Consider the following 12,837-nt stretch of genomic DNA (forward strand, 5'->3'; position numbering starts at 1 on the left):
CTCGGGGACAGGAGGACAGAGAGCAGGCTGGGAAGGGCTGGCAGCGCCTGCACACCCCTGAGGGAACAGCTGCAGAGGCAGCCGGTGGGCTCACCCTATCCCGGCGAGGCCGGGAAAGACTGTGCTGGGCGGGAGCCGTTTGCACCTGGACACAGCCCTGACCGCCCGGCCCGGGGCCCCAGGGCAAGGGCTCACCCTGCAGTGGATGACGACCACATGCTGGGGGTCGCTGTTCAGCCAGGACTCCTGGGCCTTGCAGATGGTGCACACCTTGTCCAGCGGCGGCGCGTGCAGCTCTGGCCAGCCCACGTCCAGGATCTGCAGGGACGGAGCTCTCTCAGCCCCTATCCCAGGTCCGGGGGTGGGGTGGGGTGGGGTGGGGTGGGCCCCGAGGGTGCAGACCCGGCAGCGTGGGCCAGGAAAGGAAACACAAGGACTCAGTCGCCCCAGGAGACGTCTGTCCCCGGTCTTATCTGCTGCCCTGAGCTAGTTGCAGATTCCAGGAAGGGCTTGCTCCCAGGAGGTGCTGGGCTGGGAGTCGGGGGCGGGCCGACTGCTGCCCATGCTCCTGCACCCTCAGACCCTGTTTGGGACATTACAGCCTTTCCCCCAGGACCTAGGCACAGATAATCCCTCAGGGCCCCCCCCCCGGGGACACCGGCGCTCCTGGTTGGGGGGAGGGCCACCCCCCAGCCTGGTCAGCAGGAGGAAGGACAGTGGGTGCCCAGCACCAACTGGTCCTGAGTCATTTCCCCTTTTCCTCTCATTCAGGGTGGGAGTGGGGGTGGACAGGGAGGCAGAGCTCTATCTTACTATAAAAGCATTAGAAATAGGGTAAAATGATGGAGGGTTCCAAAAAATGGTCGGGAAGCACAAGTCACACAACCCTCACAACATGCAGCGGTGATGGGCCCCCCAGGCCTCTGGCACAGTTGGAGCCGGGACACTCGTGCCTCCGTCCACCCCTGTCCTGCCTTTGTCCATCAGCAAATGGGCGGCTTGTCAGGCTGCTGACTCTCCGTCCTGACAGCTGCGGGCCTTAGGCACCATCGCTGACACGCAGCCCAAAACACCTCCCTTCAGTCCCTTGCAGCCAACATGGGGCGGAGGGGAGCCTGCGGCATAGCGGGGTCAGGGGGGAGCCCCGGGCCAGGGGATAGCACCCTGTGTCAGGTGGTGCGGGTGAGGTGGCAGAGCCACCCCATGGCTGTGCGTGCGCCCGGGAGGGTGGGCGCACCTGGGGACTGCACTCTCATCGGCTTTCCAGCCTGGTCGTTTCATTCGTGACTGCACAGGGTGTCACAACGGGGTGGGGGGGGGAAGGGGGAGACAGGCCCAGAGAGGCCCAGCGGAGCTCTCTGCACTGTTTTTGCAATTTCCTGTGTGTCTATAGTTACTTTAAACCAAAAAAATTTGGTTTAAAAAGGAACCCTCGGGCACAGACAGTTCCTGATGCCCACGGTCACGGGAGGAAAGACCTCAGGGGACACCAGCACCCGCGAAACCAGCTTCCCTGTGACACCCCTGGACTTGGAGCCTACCACGGGCCTACCTTGGGGTTCAGCTTCGCCAGGTCGTATCTCTTTTCCGACAGGTTCAGCACCTGTGGGGGGGGGGGAGCTGTCAAGACAAGCCACTGTCCTGGGGACGGATGGCAAATGGCAGCATTTTTACATGCAGTTGCCTCCAGATGGATGACAGAGGACTGAAGTGTGTGTCACTGTCATGAAATGAAAAATAGAAACGTCTGCCAGGCAGCCCGGCTGTGTCTGGGGGCCCTGGAGGTGCCCCAAGCCCATAGCCCACGGTCAGAGGACACCATTCAGGTGTGGGGGGAGAAACGGCCTGGGTCCTTTGCTCAGGGTGTTACAGGACACACACATCATGCAAGGTTTTTAAAAAGGTCCTTGTACCAAGAAAGGCAGGGACCTCCACCCTATGTTTCTGAACCCAGCAAGGCCCCACCCACCCAGAGGAAAGGGGAAGACCTGGACGGCAGCCCTGTTATTCGGGTCCCTGAGCTCCCCAAGCGGAGGGGACTCAGAGTGGTCCCCACCTCTGTGAGAAAGGAAGACGCCCACAAGACCCTGAGGATGGGCTTCGATGACCCCAGGGCCATCCACACATTGCCCCTCCTGCAATGGGGGCCAGGGAGCCGCCTCCACTCCATGCGGAGGGCTGCAGTGAGTCAGCCGGGCGTCACCTCCGGCTGCAGGTTTAGTCATCCCAGGAGGCCGATAAGGATGACAATGTGGCCTTGTCGGCAAAGGTTAGCAGCTCTGCTGCAGATAAGGAGGCCTGCACAGGGTGGGGGTGGGATTTCACTGGGCAGCAATCCCACGGGGCAGTGGGTCCCCTCCACACGATGGCGCTGGGAGCACAAGAGGACATGCCGAGGACCTGACGGAGACGAGTTGCTGTCCCGGCAGCCCTGCCTGTGGAATGCCCACCCTGTCCTTGGCTGGCACCTCAGGAGGGAGCCAGCTGTCCCTACCATGTGGAGACCAGGACCCTCTATAGCACTGGAGGGTGGGTAGCAGTGCAATGGTCGCTCTGCCTCTGCCCGGCCCCCAGGACCCAGGATCTGGTCACCGTGACCTATAGGGACACACTGCACTCACACTGCAGTACATGAGTCCCCAGGACACTGGGTTCATCCAAGTTGCAGCAAACTCACGGTCTTCTGGCTGCACCCACACTCACTGTTCCCTCGCTGTCCCCATGCTCGGTGTCCCCTCACTGTCCCCTCACTGTCCCCACACTCTGCTCTGCTCACCAGGTAGTTGTCACCGTGCTTGGACCTCAGCATGCGTGTCACCTCCTGCAGGCTGTGAAGGTAGGCCTCCTCGGAGCAGCCCGTGGGGAAGGACACTGCGATGATGCGCTCGGTGATGTAGGTGAGGTCCAGCTCGTGGCCGTCCTCCATGGCGGGGCTCAGCACTGCCGGCCTAGGAGACAGGGCCAGTGGGCTTTGGGCCAGGCAGCAGAGGACTGTGTGGAGGGGCATGGCTCCGGGGCCCACACAGACCCCGAGCCCAGGTGCTGGGGAGCCTGTGTCTGCATGTGGAGTATGGTCTCCTCATGGACACCCTATCCCGCTGTCCCTCACACTCAGGGCTGGGACCACGTGCTCCGGGCAGCAAATAAATACAAGGTCCCTGGCTGTGTGCAGGGTACCTGGCCGTGTGGGACTTGTGGGGTCCTCAGTGTTGGTTTGGCCCCAGGCAGCTGCAAACAAGCGCGCCAGGTGGAGCACGGGCTGGGGCTGGGAGGTGCCTGTGAGCCTCCACCCCTGCAGGTGGCAGGTGTGGGGAGGGGAGGGCCCTCCAGCCAAGGAGGAGGCCAGCTGCCCCTGCAGAGGGAGAGCTGAGGAGGAATTCATTTGGCTGTGGGAAGGTCTGGGGCAGGTGTCACCCGAGAGGAGGGCACAGGTGTGAGGACGGGGTGTGGGGGAGGGGGCAGGGCAGGATGCCAAGCACTTTCAGCGGGGACTGTGCTAGGGCCCATGGGCCAGGGCCACACTGCGAGGGGTGTGGGACATGGGGATGTAGGACATTGGGGTGGAGGACATCAGGCCGTGGGTCATCAGGGGGGTGGTGGTTTGGGTCCCTCACTACCATTGCCACCAGCTTCGGGGGACAGTGGCTGCTGCTGATTTGTTTACTACCCTTGTTATCTGTGTTGCCCCTCATTTTGGAAAAACTCAGAAATGTACAAAATGGTTTAACAACCCACCAGGCACCCACCCTCTCTGACCTCGGAACTAACCTGCGGCCAACCCTCCCCACCCACCCCTGCCATCTCCTGCATTTGAAGGCTTCGAAGAAATCCCCAATGTTGTACCACTTCATATACAAACACTTCTGTACTTATTTCTAGGAGATAAAGACCCACATTAGTGACGGCTATGACGCCAGCATCTCACCTGGAAGGGGCAGTGCCACCAATAATCCAACACCATAAACTCACTTTTTGAAGTTGATTTGTTCAAATCAGGAAGCAAACCATTACTGGGGTTTCGTCTCTCTAACCTCACGCACCAGAGGTGGGTGCACAAGAGTTGGCTTGCTTTCGATTCTGATTTCAATGCTTCTGAACACTGACAGACAACGAATACTGTGCCTCCACCACCAGTCTTCGTCCCCAAGGGGCCGTCCACCCGCTGGCTCTAAGGGAGCTCTCTGCCCTGCCCGAGCCAAGCCTGGGGCACCCTCAAAACTACAGCCTCACAGCCACCCCATAATTGTTTATAAAGACCGTCCCGTCTGCAGGATCTGGGCTCCCAAAGCCGGGAGTGCGCCTGGGACATGCTGAGGTGATTCGGCATGCATTGCATCTGGACGTTCACTTCAGAAATCAAAGTGGAAGTGGAGGTTACTGCAGAGTGGATGGGCCCCAGGCCCTGGCGACGGTGGTGGACACTCACCTGGATGGCCTGTCGCAGCAGGGAGCAGCGGACAGTGAGGCACCCCCCGGAGCCTGCAGACGACAAAGCACAGGTCACTCTGGCGTCCCCCGCCCTGGCGGCCCATATCTGGCAACCCTGGCAGGCGGCTGCCAGCTGCTCTCCAGTTTACTCCTAAATGGGCGGCCACATCACCGGCCACTGGCCCACTGCACTGTCGGCCAGGACGTGCGGTCTGTCTGTCAGGGAGGCCCACCCCAGGGAGCAGCATCGCGAGTCCACAAACCAGCTCAGTCCGCATCAGCTGTGGGCATGTACATGAAAGAGCCTATTTGCACGCTGAGAGAATTCTGTCCCTGCTTCTCCACAACAGCCTGTCCCTCGGGGAAGGAAGCTTCAAGTCACACAACCCTTCCCTGGGTGGGCGTGCAAGTGTGTGTGTGTGAGACACACTAAGGCCACACCAACCACACTATCCCAGGAGATGACCCTGGCAATCTGCGAGTCAGAATTGTCCCCACGGGGAAACCGAGGCTCATGGAGGTGCGGGGCGACCTCACAGCTCCCCAACACCCCTCCTAGCTGGAGGCTCCCGTCTCTCCTGACTTCTGGGGAGCAGTCCCACCTCCACCCTCACCCAGGGTCTGCTCTGCGGATAGCCAGGCGGTGGGGGACACTAGGTGGTGTGGACAGGGTGCCCAGAGCCTGTCTCGGTGGGCAGAGCCCCTTCTCAGATGGGACCTGACACCTGCCTGCACCTGGTGTCCCTCCCTGCCTTGGGCCCCTAGCTCAACTTGGCTCCCACAGAGGGGACAGAGTGAGCACCCCAGCTATTTCAGGGATTGGGAGCACAGACCCCTCCCTGAACCTCGATGACACCACTCCCTAGCCGACTGCAAACTGTTAAGGCCTCCGTCTTGGCCCCTGCACTGTGGGGGGGACCCGAGGAACGTCTCCTCCACCTGCTGGGTGGGGGTGGAGGTGTCCACACTGGAGTGCTGGTCTCCCCTGGTCAGGACATGGCCTCTGGTCATCTCGCAGGCTCAGAGGTGCCTGGGCGCTGACCGGGATGGTGCCAGTGGAGCCCTGACCAGCCCTCTGAGGACAGAGACCACTCTCCCTGCAGCCAAAGGCCTCACACCGGGTCCATGCAGTCGCTAGGGGCTCCACACCGACTCCACCGACTGTCCCAAGGCCCTGACCCCACACTTGACTGGCCCCAACCAGACCAACTCCAAACACTGAGACGGTTCTGGCACGAAGACTATCCTGGCCAACATGGCTCAGTGAGTTGGGCCCTGCTCTGCAAAGCAGAAGGTCACTGGCTCCATTCCCAGTCAGGTTACAGGAGGGGACCAATCGATGCATCTCTCCCCCTCTCCCTCCTTCCCTACCCCTCTTTCTAAAAGTAAATAAATGAATAAAGTCTTTAAAAAACAAAAAAAGAATAACAAAGACCAAAACAAACACGGATTGAAATGCTGGTGAAGTGTGTAATCGGACCCAGTATTTCAGAGGTCAGTCCACCGCATGCATCGAAAGCACTTGGAAGGTCTGACTCGGACACCGTAGGGATCGTCCCAAGGGAGGAACAGGGGAGTGTGTGCACCTTCGCGGACAGAGGGCCGCCTGCGCAGCTGACTGCCGAACCGCAGAGCAGGCAGCAGCCAGAGCCCAGCAATCCACGTCCCGATGACGTGGGTGGGGATGAAGTGTGGGCACAGAGAGGGCACACCCTACTGCACCGTGAGGCTCTGAGACTCGCACATCCACTCACTGGCACACACACTTACTGGACACGTGTGTGCACACCTGGATGGCTGCACAGGCCACCGGCTCTTGGGCAGCCATTTGCTCCTGGAATGTTGTGTTACATGTTTTATCCTGGGTGCATTTTTTTTCCCTTTCTACTGAGAACACAGCTGACTTCTGCAGTGGGAGGGAGAATGGGCCAGGCCTGCAGGGTCGGCTCCCGGGAAGTCCCAGCTCCCAGAGTGGCATCCAGGCCATCCCCCCCCAACCCCAGCCATGGAAGGGCACGTCCCTGTCACTGGCCACAGCTGCCGTCTAGATGGCAGGCAGCGAGGGAGCCTCCACGGCGGTGGGGTACCCTGAGCATTAGGAACTGGAGGGCACCTGGCCCGCTGGAGTCCCTGTGTGGGGCCTCGGAGTGGGGTCCCCGGGCCTACCCACTGTTCTGCCTCCCGGGATCATGCCTCCCTCACCACTGTACTGCCCATCATGGCAGACCGTCACATCCCTGCGTGGGGTCCGCACCCTGCCAGCTGACTCCAGCAGGGACTGTGCTTGGGAACCACTGTCCCCAGCGGCAGCGGTCCCATCCCTGGAGCTCACCGAGTGCCTGCCGCATCCTGAACACACACTGCTACAGCTCACTGGGTGGCTGCGGGTGGGGGGCCTCCCCGGCTTGGGTCCCTTCTGAAAGGATGACGCCCATAGGTCTGGCACTGGGAAGGCACGCTGGCCCTGGAGTCCCCTGGTCCCCAGGTCAGGGCCGAGGGAGTGTCCACTCCTCCCAGTGGGGAGTCAGCGACCTGCCCGGAGGGCCCGTGTCCAAATGCACCCGAATGACCAACACTCACTGCTGCCACAACTGGGGTTGGTTCCGTGTCAGAAGTGGACACAGTAGTGGCTCTGCGGCCATCTACCAGCAGAGGACAGTGGCCCAAGGTGTGTGCGCCACCACACTCCACTTCTGTGAACAGACAAGGGCCAGGAGCAGCTTGCAGGGTGTCAGCCACGGGCAGGAGGCGGGCCACATGGGGGAAATGGGCTCGCTTCTCACAGACATAGCCTGGCTGCTCCTCAGACTGCCCGGCCCACACCGGTCACCCTGCGCCCCTCAGCAGGGACCCCAGGCCCTGCCTCGCCAGGGCAAGGGACCCCCGCAGCCATCACCCCCCGCAGAGGCCAGTGGGCGGCTCTGGAGTACCGGGGGAGGCTGCGGGTGTCCCTGAGGGGAAGGCATGGTCCCGGATGGCCAGGCCCTTTCAGAGGACCCCTGGGAGCCAGGCTGGGGTTCCTGCCTGTGGAAACTGATGACATGGGCCCAGCTGACCAGCGATACCCCAGGCCCTGAGCTCTGTCAGGCGAAGTCCTAGCTCTGAGCACAGTAATGCAAATTCTGCCCACTTGGCCGTGGGACAGATGGTGGACGGTGCCTCGGCAGGGTCATTGGGGGTCAGAGCAGTGCCTGCAGGGGGCAAAGGCCTCGCTCCGCCTCCACGGCCTCCTTTCACGTGACCTCTGGGAACTGAGAGCTGGGTGACAGGAATGTGAATGCTGGAGGAAGTACTCAATGGGGATCATGCAGTGAGCAGGGTCATATGCCAAGGGACAGGATGGCGGCCTCATCCTGAAGACACCTACACACGTACACACATGTACATGCCTCGCCTGGGGGTGCAGCCTACAGGCAGACGGGAGTCCAGAGGGCATGCGGTGGCAGTGTCCACACGTCCACTGCTGTGGGCTGAGGGGCAGGACCCTGGCCTGACCCCCAAGGCCTGGGGGGGCGCTAGCCCCTGCCCCTCGGCCCTCCTTCTCATCCCCACAGCACAAGGCCTCTGCCCAGGGCCTCTGCACGCGCCAGGCAGCTCTGCGGGCTCCCGCCCACCTGTGCGAGCCTCACTTAACTGACTGCTCCGGATCCTCCACCTCTGGCTCAGAGAGCGTCTCCCAGCACTGGGACCTGGTGCCCTGCCCCATCTACATACACTGCTGCTCTGGTCTTTGCTTTTTCCTTCCCCTCACCTGAGGATGTGTTTACTGATTTTCAGAGTGAGGGGAAGGGAAGCAGAGAGAGAAACATCAATCAGCTGCCTCCCATACACACCCCAACTGGGAATCGAACCCCGCAACCCTCCAGTGCACGAGACGATACTCCAACCAGCCAAGCCCCCCAGCCGGGCCCCCTACCTTGGTCTTCTTCACGCACAGAAAGGACTGGGCGCTGCCTCCTGTGTCTGCTCTGTGTCCCCAGAGAGTACGCCGCCTGCCTGGCCCAGGTCTGCCCCTCAGCCCCTGGATCCACGTCCCCACAGAACTGGCGCCTGCAGGATGGAGGGAGGGACCTGCCGACCACTGGCACCCATGCCGTACATTTCAGTAATGAATCCCTAGTTCACTTTTCTCTTCAGGTGACAGGAAAACAGCTAAGTGGCTCACACAGACTTGCCCTCTGGCAGGAGAATGAAAAGGAAGGCTGTGACATGCAGGACCTGTGGGGTGAGGGCCCCGGCTCCTCTGGGAAGAAGCGTCCATGGAATGGAGCATCGGCGTCAAGCACCTCCGGGACACCACCCCCGCGCCTGCCGGGGTTCAGACTCCCTGTGTCCCTGAGACAAGCACTGGAGCCGGGCAGCCCTAGGCACACAGCTGGCCTCCGCCAGGCCACCCCTTGCTCCTGCTCACCTGGGGAAGGACAGCGCTGGATCCCTGGGCTGGAGGGGCAGGGTGCTGGCCCCTGCCCGCCTGACTCTGTGCTCTCTGGCTTTTAAGTGAGAAACAAAGAAAGACCTTTGGCAGGTGCCATCTCCGGAATCTGGGCAAGACCCAGGCACTCGAGGAGGACGCCAGCTTCCCGGAGCCACTGGGCTGGGTGCCGCTGTCAGTGTGCCCGCCAGCCCCGGACACCGAGGGAACGGCTGTGTTGAAAGAAACAAAAGCCAGTTGTGCAACCAGAGCTGGACTGATGAGGAAGCGCACTGCTGGGGCCTGGTGTGGGCCTGGCTCTGGTGTGGGCCGGGCTGTGGGCTAGGGACAGGTCGGCCGAAATGCTTCTGCCTTGGGCTAACGCAGACAGGTGCAGGTGTGGGTGGGGTGTCACGTGCCCTCTGTGGACTCCCAACGCCTGAGATTGAAGCCGCCACCACCACCCTCCAAACTGTCCAACCAGTGAGTTCACAACCTCCCTGTGACTCAGTCCCCTCATATGGGAAATGGGCTGCTGCGGGGTCAGTAGGGACACCCAGGGGCAGGGCTGAGCATCTGGCCCGTCCTAAGTGCTAAGTACACACCAGCGAGGAACTCCATCACTGTGCTTGGGGGCTGGAGGATATGGGCCTTGAATGACTGCCTCCCCACCGTCCATCCTGAGTGCACAACCAGCCGAGAGGGCAGTGTCCACAGCCAGAGGTGGAGGCTGGACAGGGGGTGTGAGTTCCAAAGCCAGGGCCAAGCCCTGCGTCTTCCCTCCCGGCAAGAGGGACACGTTCACCCCAGGACTGCTGACCTTGAGTCATTTGCTCTTGACACTGAATGGCGACTGATGAGCACAAACTACCAAAAAGCTGCCCAGATGCAGCTAGGAAATCGGACGACCTCACTCTGCCCCCCAGCTCAGCCGGAAGCCAGGTGGTCAGACCGAGACGGCGCCTGGGAGCTCTGAGCCACCTGGAAGGAGCTGCTGGTGACAGCAGACCAGTGGGGAGGGAGGAACCTGTCCTCAGAGCTTTTGCAATCCAGTCTGATGTCCCTGGAGAGGCTGGTGGGGCAATGGCTGCCCTGGGGAAGCAGGGCGGCAGGCCCAGCGTTGGGACGGCACTTGAAGGGGCTTTTACTGCCCCTTGGGGAGATAAAACAGAGGAGAGGTGGCTGACACAAGGAGCCAGGGCCCACAGCACCAGAGCTCACTGCTCAGGGAAGTGGCCTGGCCACTCCCTCCTCCCACCACGCTCCCCCACCCCATCCGCCCCAGCCTTCAGTCCAGAGCCTCCTCCCTGCACTGGCCTGACGTGGCCCTGGCCAAAGGAGCCGGCCAACCGGTGGGACTGCCCGCCCCGCACAGGGAGGGGTCCTCAGGGCAGCACACACGCACATGGGGCAGGGAAGACTGGGTGCAGGTGGGTGCCAGGGACCCCAGGAAAGACTGCACAGAGCAGGAGCTGAGCGGCTGGGCCCTCCCGGAGGTGCAGAGGTGGGTGCGCAGGCAGGGTCTCCTGTCTCCCCGAGCACCCCCAGGACAGACACCTGCTGTGGATTCCTGGGTGGGCTGGTGCTCAGCCTGTACCTCTGAGCCTGTCAGGTACCTGCTGCCCCCCGCCCACCTCCCTCCTCTGTCCTTTTTAAATGATGCAAAACCAGGAAAAAGGGTCGGGCTGCGGAACCAACCAGAAACGAGAGGTGAAGGAGGGCTGTCCAGCTCTGCTCATGCCAAAGCCACCAAGCGATTCCCCGCTCCCAGATACCTGAGGACCTCAACTGGAGGGGGTGGGGACAACAGTGGCCTCACAGGTGCCCCTACCTGTGTGAGTCTGATGTAATTCTATCACTTGACACCCAGAGGTCAAGCCAAGACGGAAAGGACAGCAGCCAGGAGGAGCCACCAGAACCAGCCCTGTCTGCCTTCGCCCCTCACCGACCCAGAAACTGGGCAGCAAGCCCTTCCTGGGCAGGGTGGGGGTGGGGGCTGTTGGCTCCTCTGGCACAGGTGCACAGCTCAGCACCGTCTGTGAGCACCCACTCTGGCAGCCCAGATCACTGCCAGCACCCGTCACCTCCATCCGGCCCGGTCTGCTCTGTCTCCCTGCAGGAAGTGAGGGCCGACGGTCAGCCGGACACAGCAGGTGGGAGGCGCACAGGTGCAGAATGAAAAGGGCCCCCTGTGAGAGGTGGGCTGTCTTCTCTGACACAGGACAGCCACCCTTTGCGCTGTCCCCGAGTCAGGCAAGTTTCAGGTCCACTAAAGCGGATCAAGGACTGACTCTGAGCTAGAGGCAGACTGGGCCACCATGCAGGCGGCAGTGGCCTCCGTGGGAAAGTGAGCCACTGGACTGGCAACCGCAGCAGCTACTTTCCCACCAGCACTTCCTCTGCGTGGGGACCCGCTGTGGCTCTGTGGGCACATGTCTCCCACATCTGGGAGACTTGCGGTGAGAGAGAGAGATTTGGAGAGAGAGAGAGAAAACCGAGAGTGTGGCCTTGAGTGCCACCCGGCATGGGGTCACATTCAAGACAGACAGACACATGCTGATGGACAGGTGAAAGCCACGCCCTAGCACCAGTGCTTACCACCCACTGCCTGCAGCTCCGCGGTTCTTACCAATGTCTCAGGGGAACCGCCTGGCAGGCCTCCCTGCTGAGGGACAGCCCATGAGTTCTGGAAGAGCACGCCTGCTGCCCAGCCCGCTCACCGGACGCACTGCAGTCCTCCCAGCTGCTCCATCCTCCTGGAAGCTGACCAGCAGCCCATGTGTCTGTTCCCAGGCCTGTCCACACAAGAAGTGCTGGCTGGTGCCAGAGTCTGCAGACTCCGCTCACACCGACTGGGCATGAGCCTGGGAAGGGAGGGCTCTGCCGTTGCTAGGGGCACAGACCCCGGGCCCCAAGAGCCAGGTGCGGGGATGCACACCCCAGGGCTCCGCCCTGAAGCAGGCAGGATCTAGAGACAGCCGTGACACGGGCAAGTGCGGGCGGTGGACGTGGTCAGGTCGTCTCGTCAGCTGCCACAGCCTTTCACAACTGCTGGAGGAAGCCCAGACGGGGAATTCTGGAGGGTTCGCTGTGGGTGCGGGTTGTGCAAGAGCAGAGCTGGGGAACCCCAGACCCAGGCCTGAACTCAAAGGCAGGGAGGGCGGCACCTCAAAGGCAGACGGTGACTGTGGTCTGTTTTCAGACACAATTAAGTGCTAAAGTTTAACATGAAAGAAACCTGTTTTAGGATTCTGTCAGTGAACTGATAGTTCACTTCAATAACTACCTTCAGGCTTGAGGGAAAGGGACAGGAAGTAGGGGGCCTGTGACATGCATGCGCCTGTTGCCCTCGTCACTGGAGTCACCTAAGAGAACAGGAGCAGTCCCAGTAAACCCACCCCCGCTAGGGGGGCCCAGAGCGATGCCCCAAGTGGTCCCTGTACTGTCTCTCGCAGCAGCTCCTGAGCCGGGCCCCCCGCCACCCTCCCTTTGCCAAAAGGCAGCTGAGGACCAGGCCCGGATTCCGACTCCACCACAGGGCCGTCAACGCCTTGACCTCCCTGTGCCCAGGAGCTGGGCCCTACCAGCCCTCTGCCAGGGTCCTCCCGCTGGGCCCCCTGCTCCCTGCCTCCTGGGCTTGGACGAGAACTACCCACCAGTCACCAGGAGGCAGTTGGAAGGTAGGCTGGGGTCTGCCCTCTGTGACAGACAAGTCGGGGGCGGGGGGAGAGAGTTCTTACCCAGGTGGTAGCAAGGGATCAGTCTGAAGACCCGTAATCAGCACCTAATCAACCCTCAATCCACACTTAATCAGCACCGGGTCAATTCCCAATCACTCATCACACCTAATCCATGCCTGACCGACCCCGACTGAGCAGCATCTAATCCGCCGCAGTCCTGGAGTTCGAAGGGTCCCTGAGGGCACAGCCAGCTGCCTTGCACTGACAAGCACCATGCGTCTCCACCCCCACCGCCCCAGCTGGGCCATTCTCCACAGC

At 61.6% G+C, this 12,837-nt stretch overlaps 1 protein-coding gene across 6 annotated transcripts in view; it reads right to left on the bottom strand.

Moving 5' to 3' along the window:
- The window catches only part of TNS3 (tensin 3), a 104,435-nt gene that overhangs the window by 42,768 nt on the left and 48,830 nt on the right, over positions 1 to 12,837 (bottom strand). For 4 of the 6 annotated variants that reach the window (XM_037041059.1, XM_037041056.1, XM_037041060.1 and 1 more), the window contains 4 exons: positions 4,427 to 4,479; positions 2,777 to 2,948; positions 1,553 to 1,603; positions 196 to 318 (listed from right to left, as the gene is read on the bottom strand). In XM_037041059.1, coding sequence (XP_036896954.1) covers positions 196 to 318; positions 1,553 to 1,603; positions 2,777 to 2,926 — 324 coding nt within the window. In that variant the 5' untranslated portion in view covers positions 2,927 to 2,948; positions 4,427 to 4,479. Of the gene's footprint in view, positions 1 to 195; positions 319 to 1,552; positions 1,604 to 2,776; positions 2,949 to 4,426; positions 4,480 to 11,468; positions 11,803 to 12,837 lie in introns of those variants that run through there. The other 2 variants (XM_037041057.1, XM_037041061.1) reach the window with 2 other exon arrangements.

Source organism: Sturnira hondurensis, unplaced genomic scaffold (assembly GCF_014824575.4).
Source record: "Sturnira hondurensis isolate 20B ecotype Veracruz unplaced genomic scaffold, ASM1482457v3 Scaffold0002840, whole genome shotgun sequence".
Taxonomy (NCBI): Eukaryota; Metazoa; Chordata; class Mammalia; order Chiroptera; family Phyllostomidae; genus Sturnira; species Sturnira hondurensis.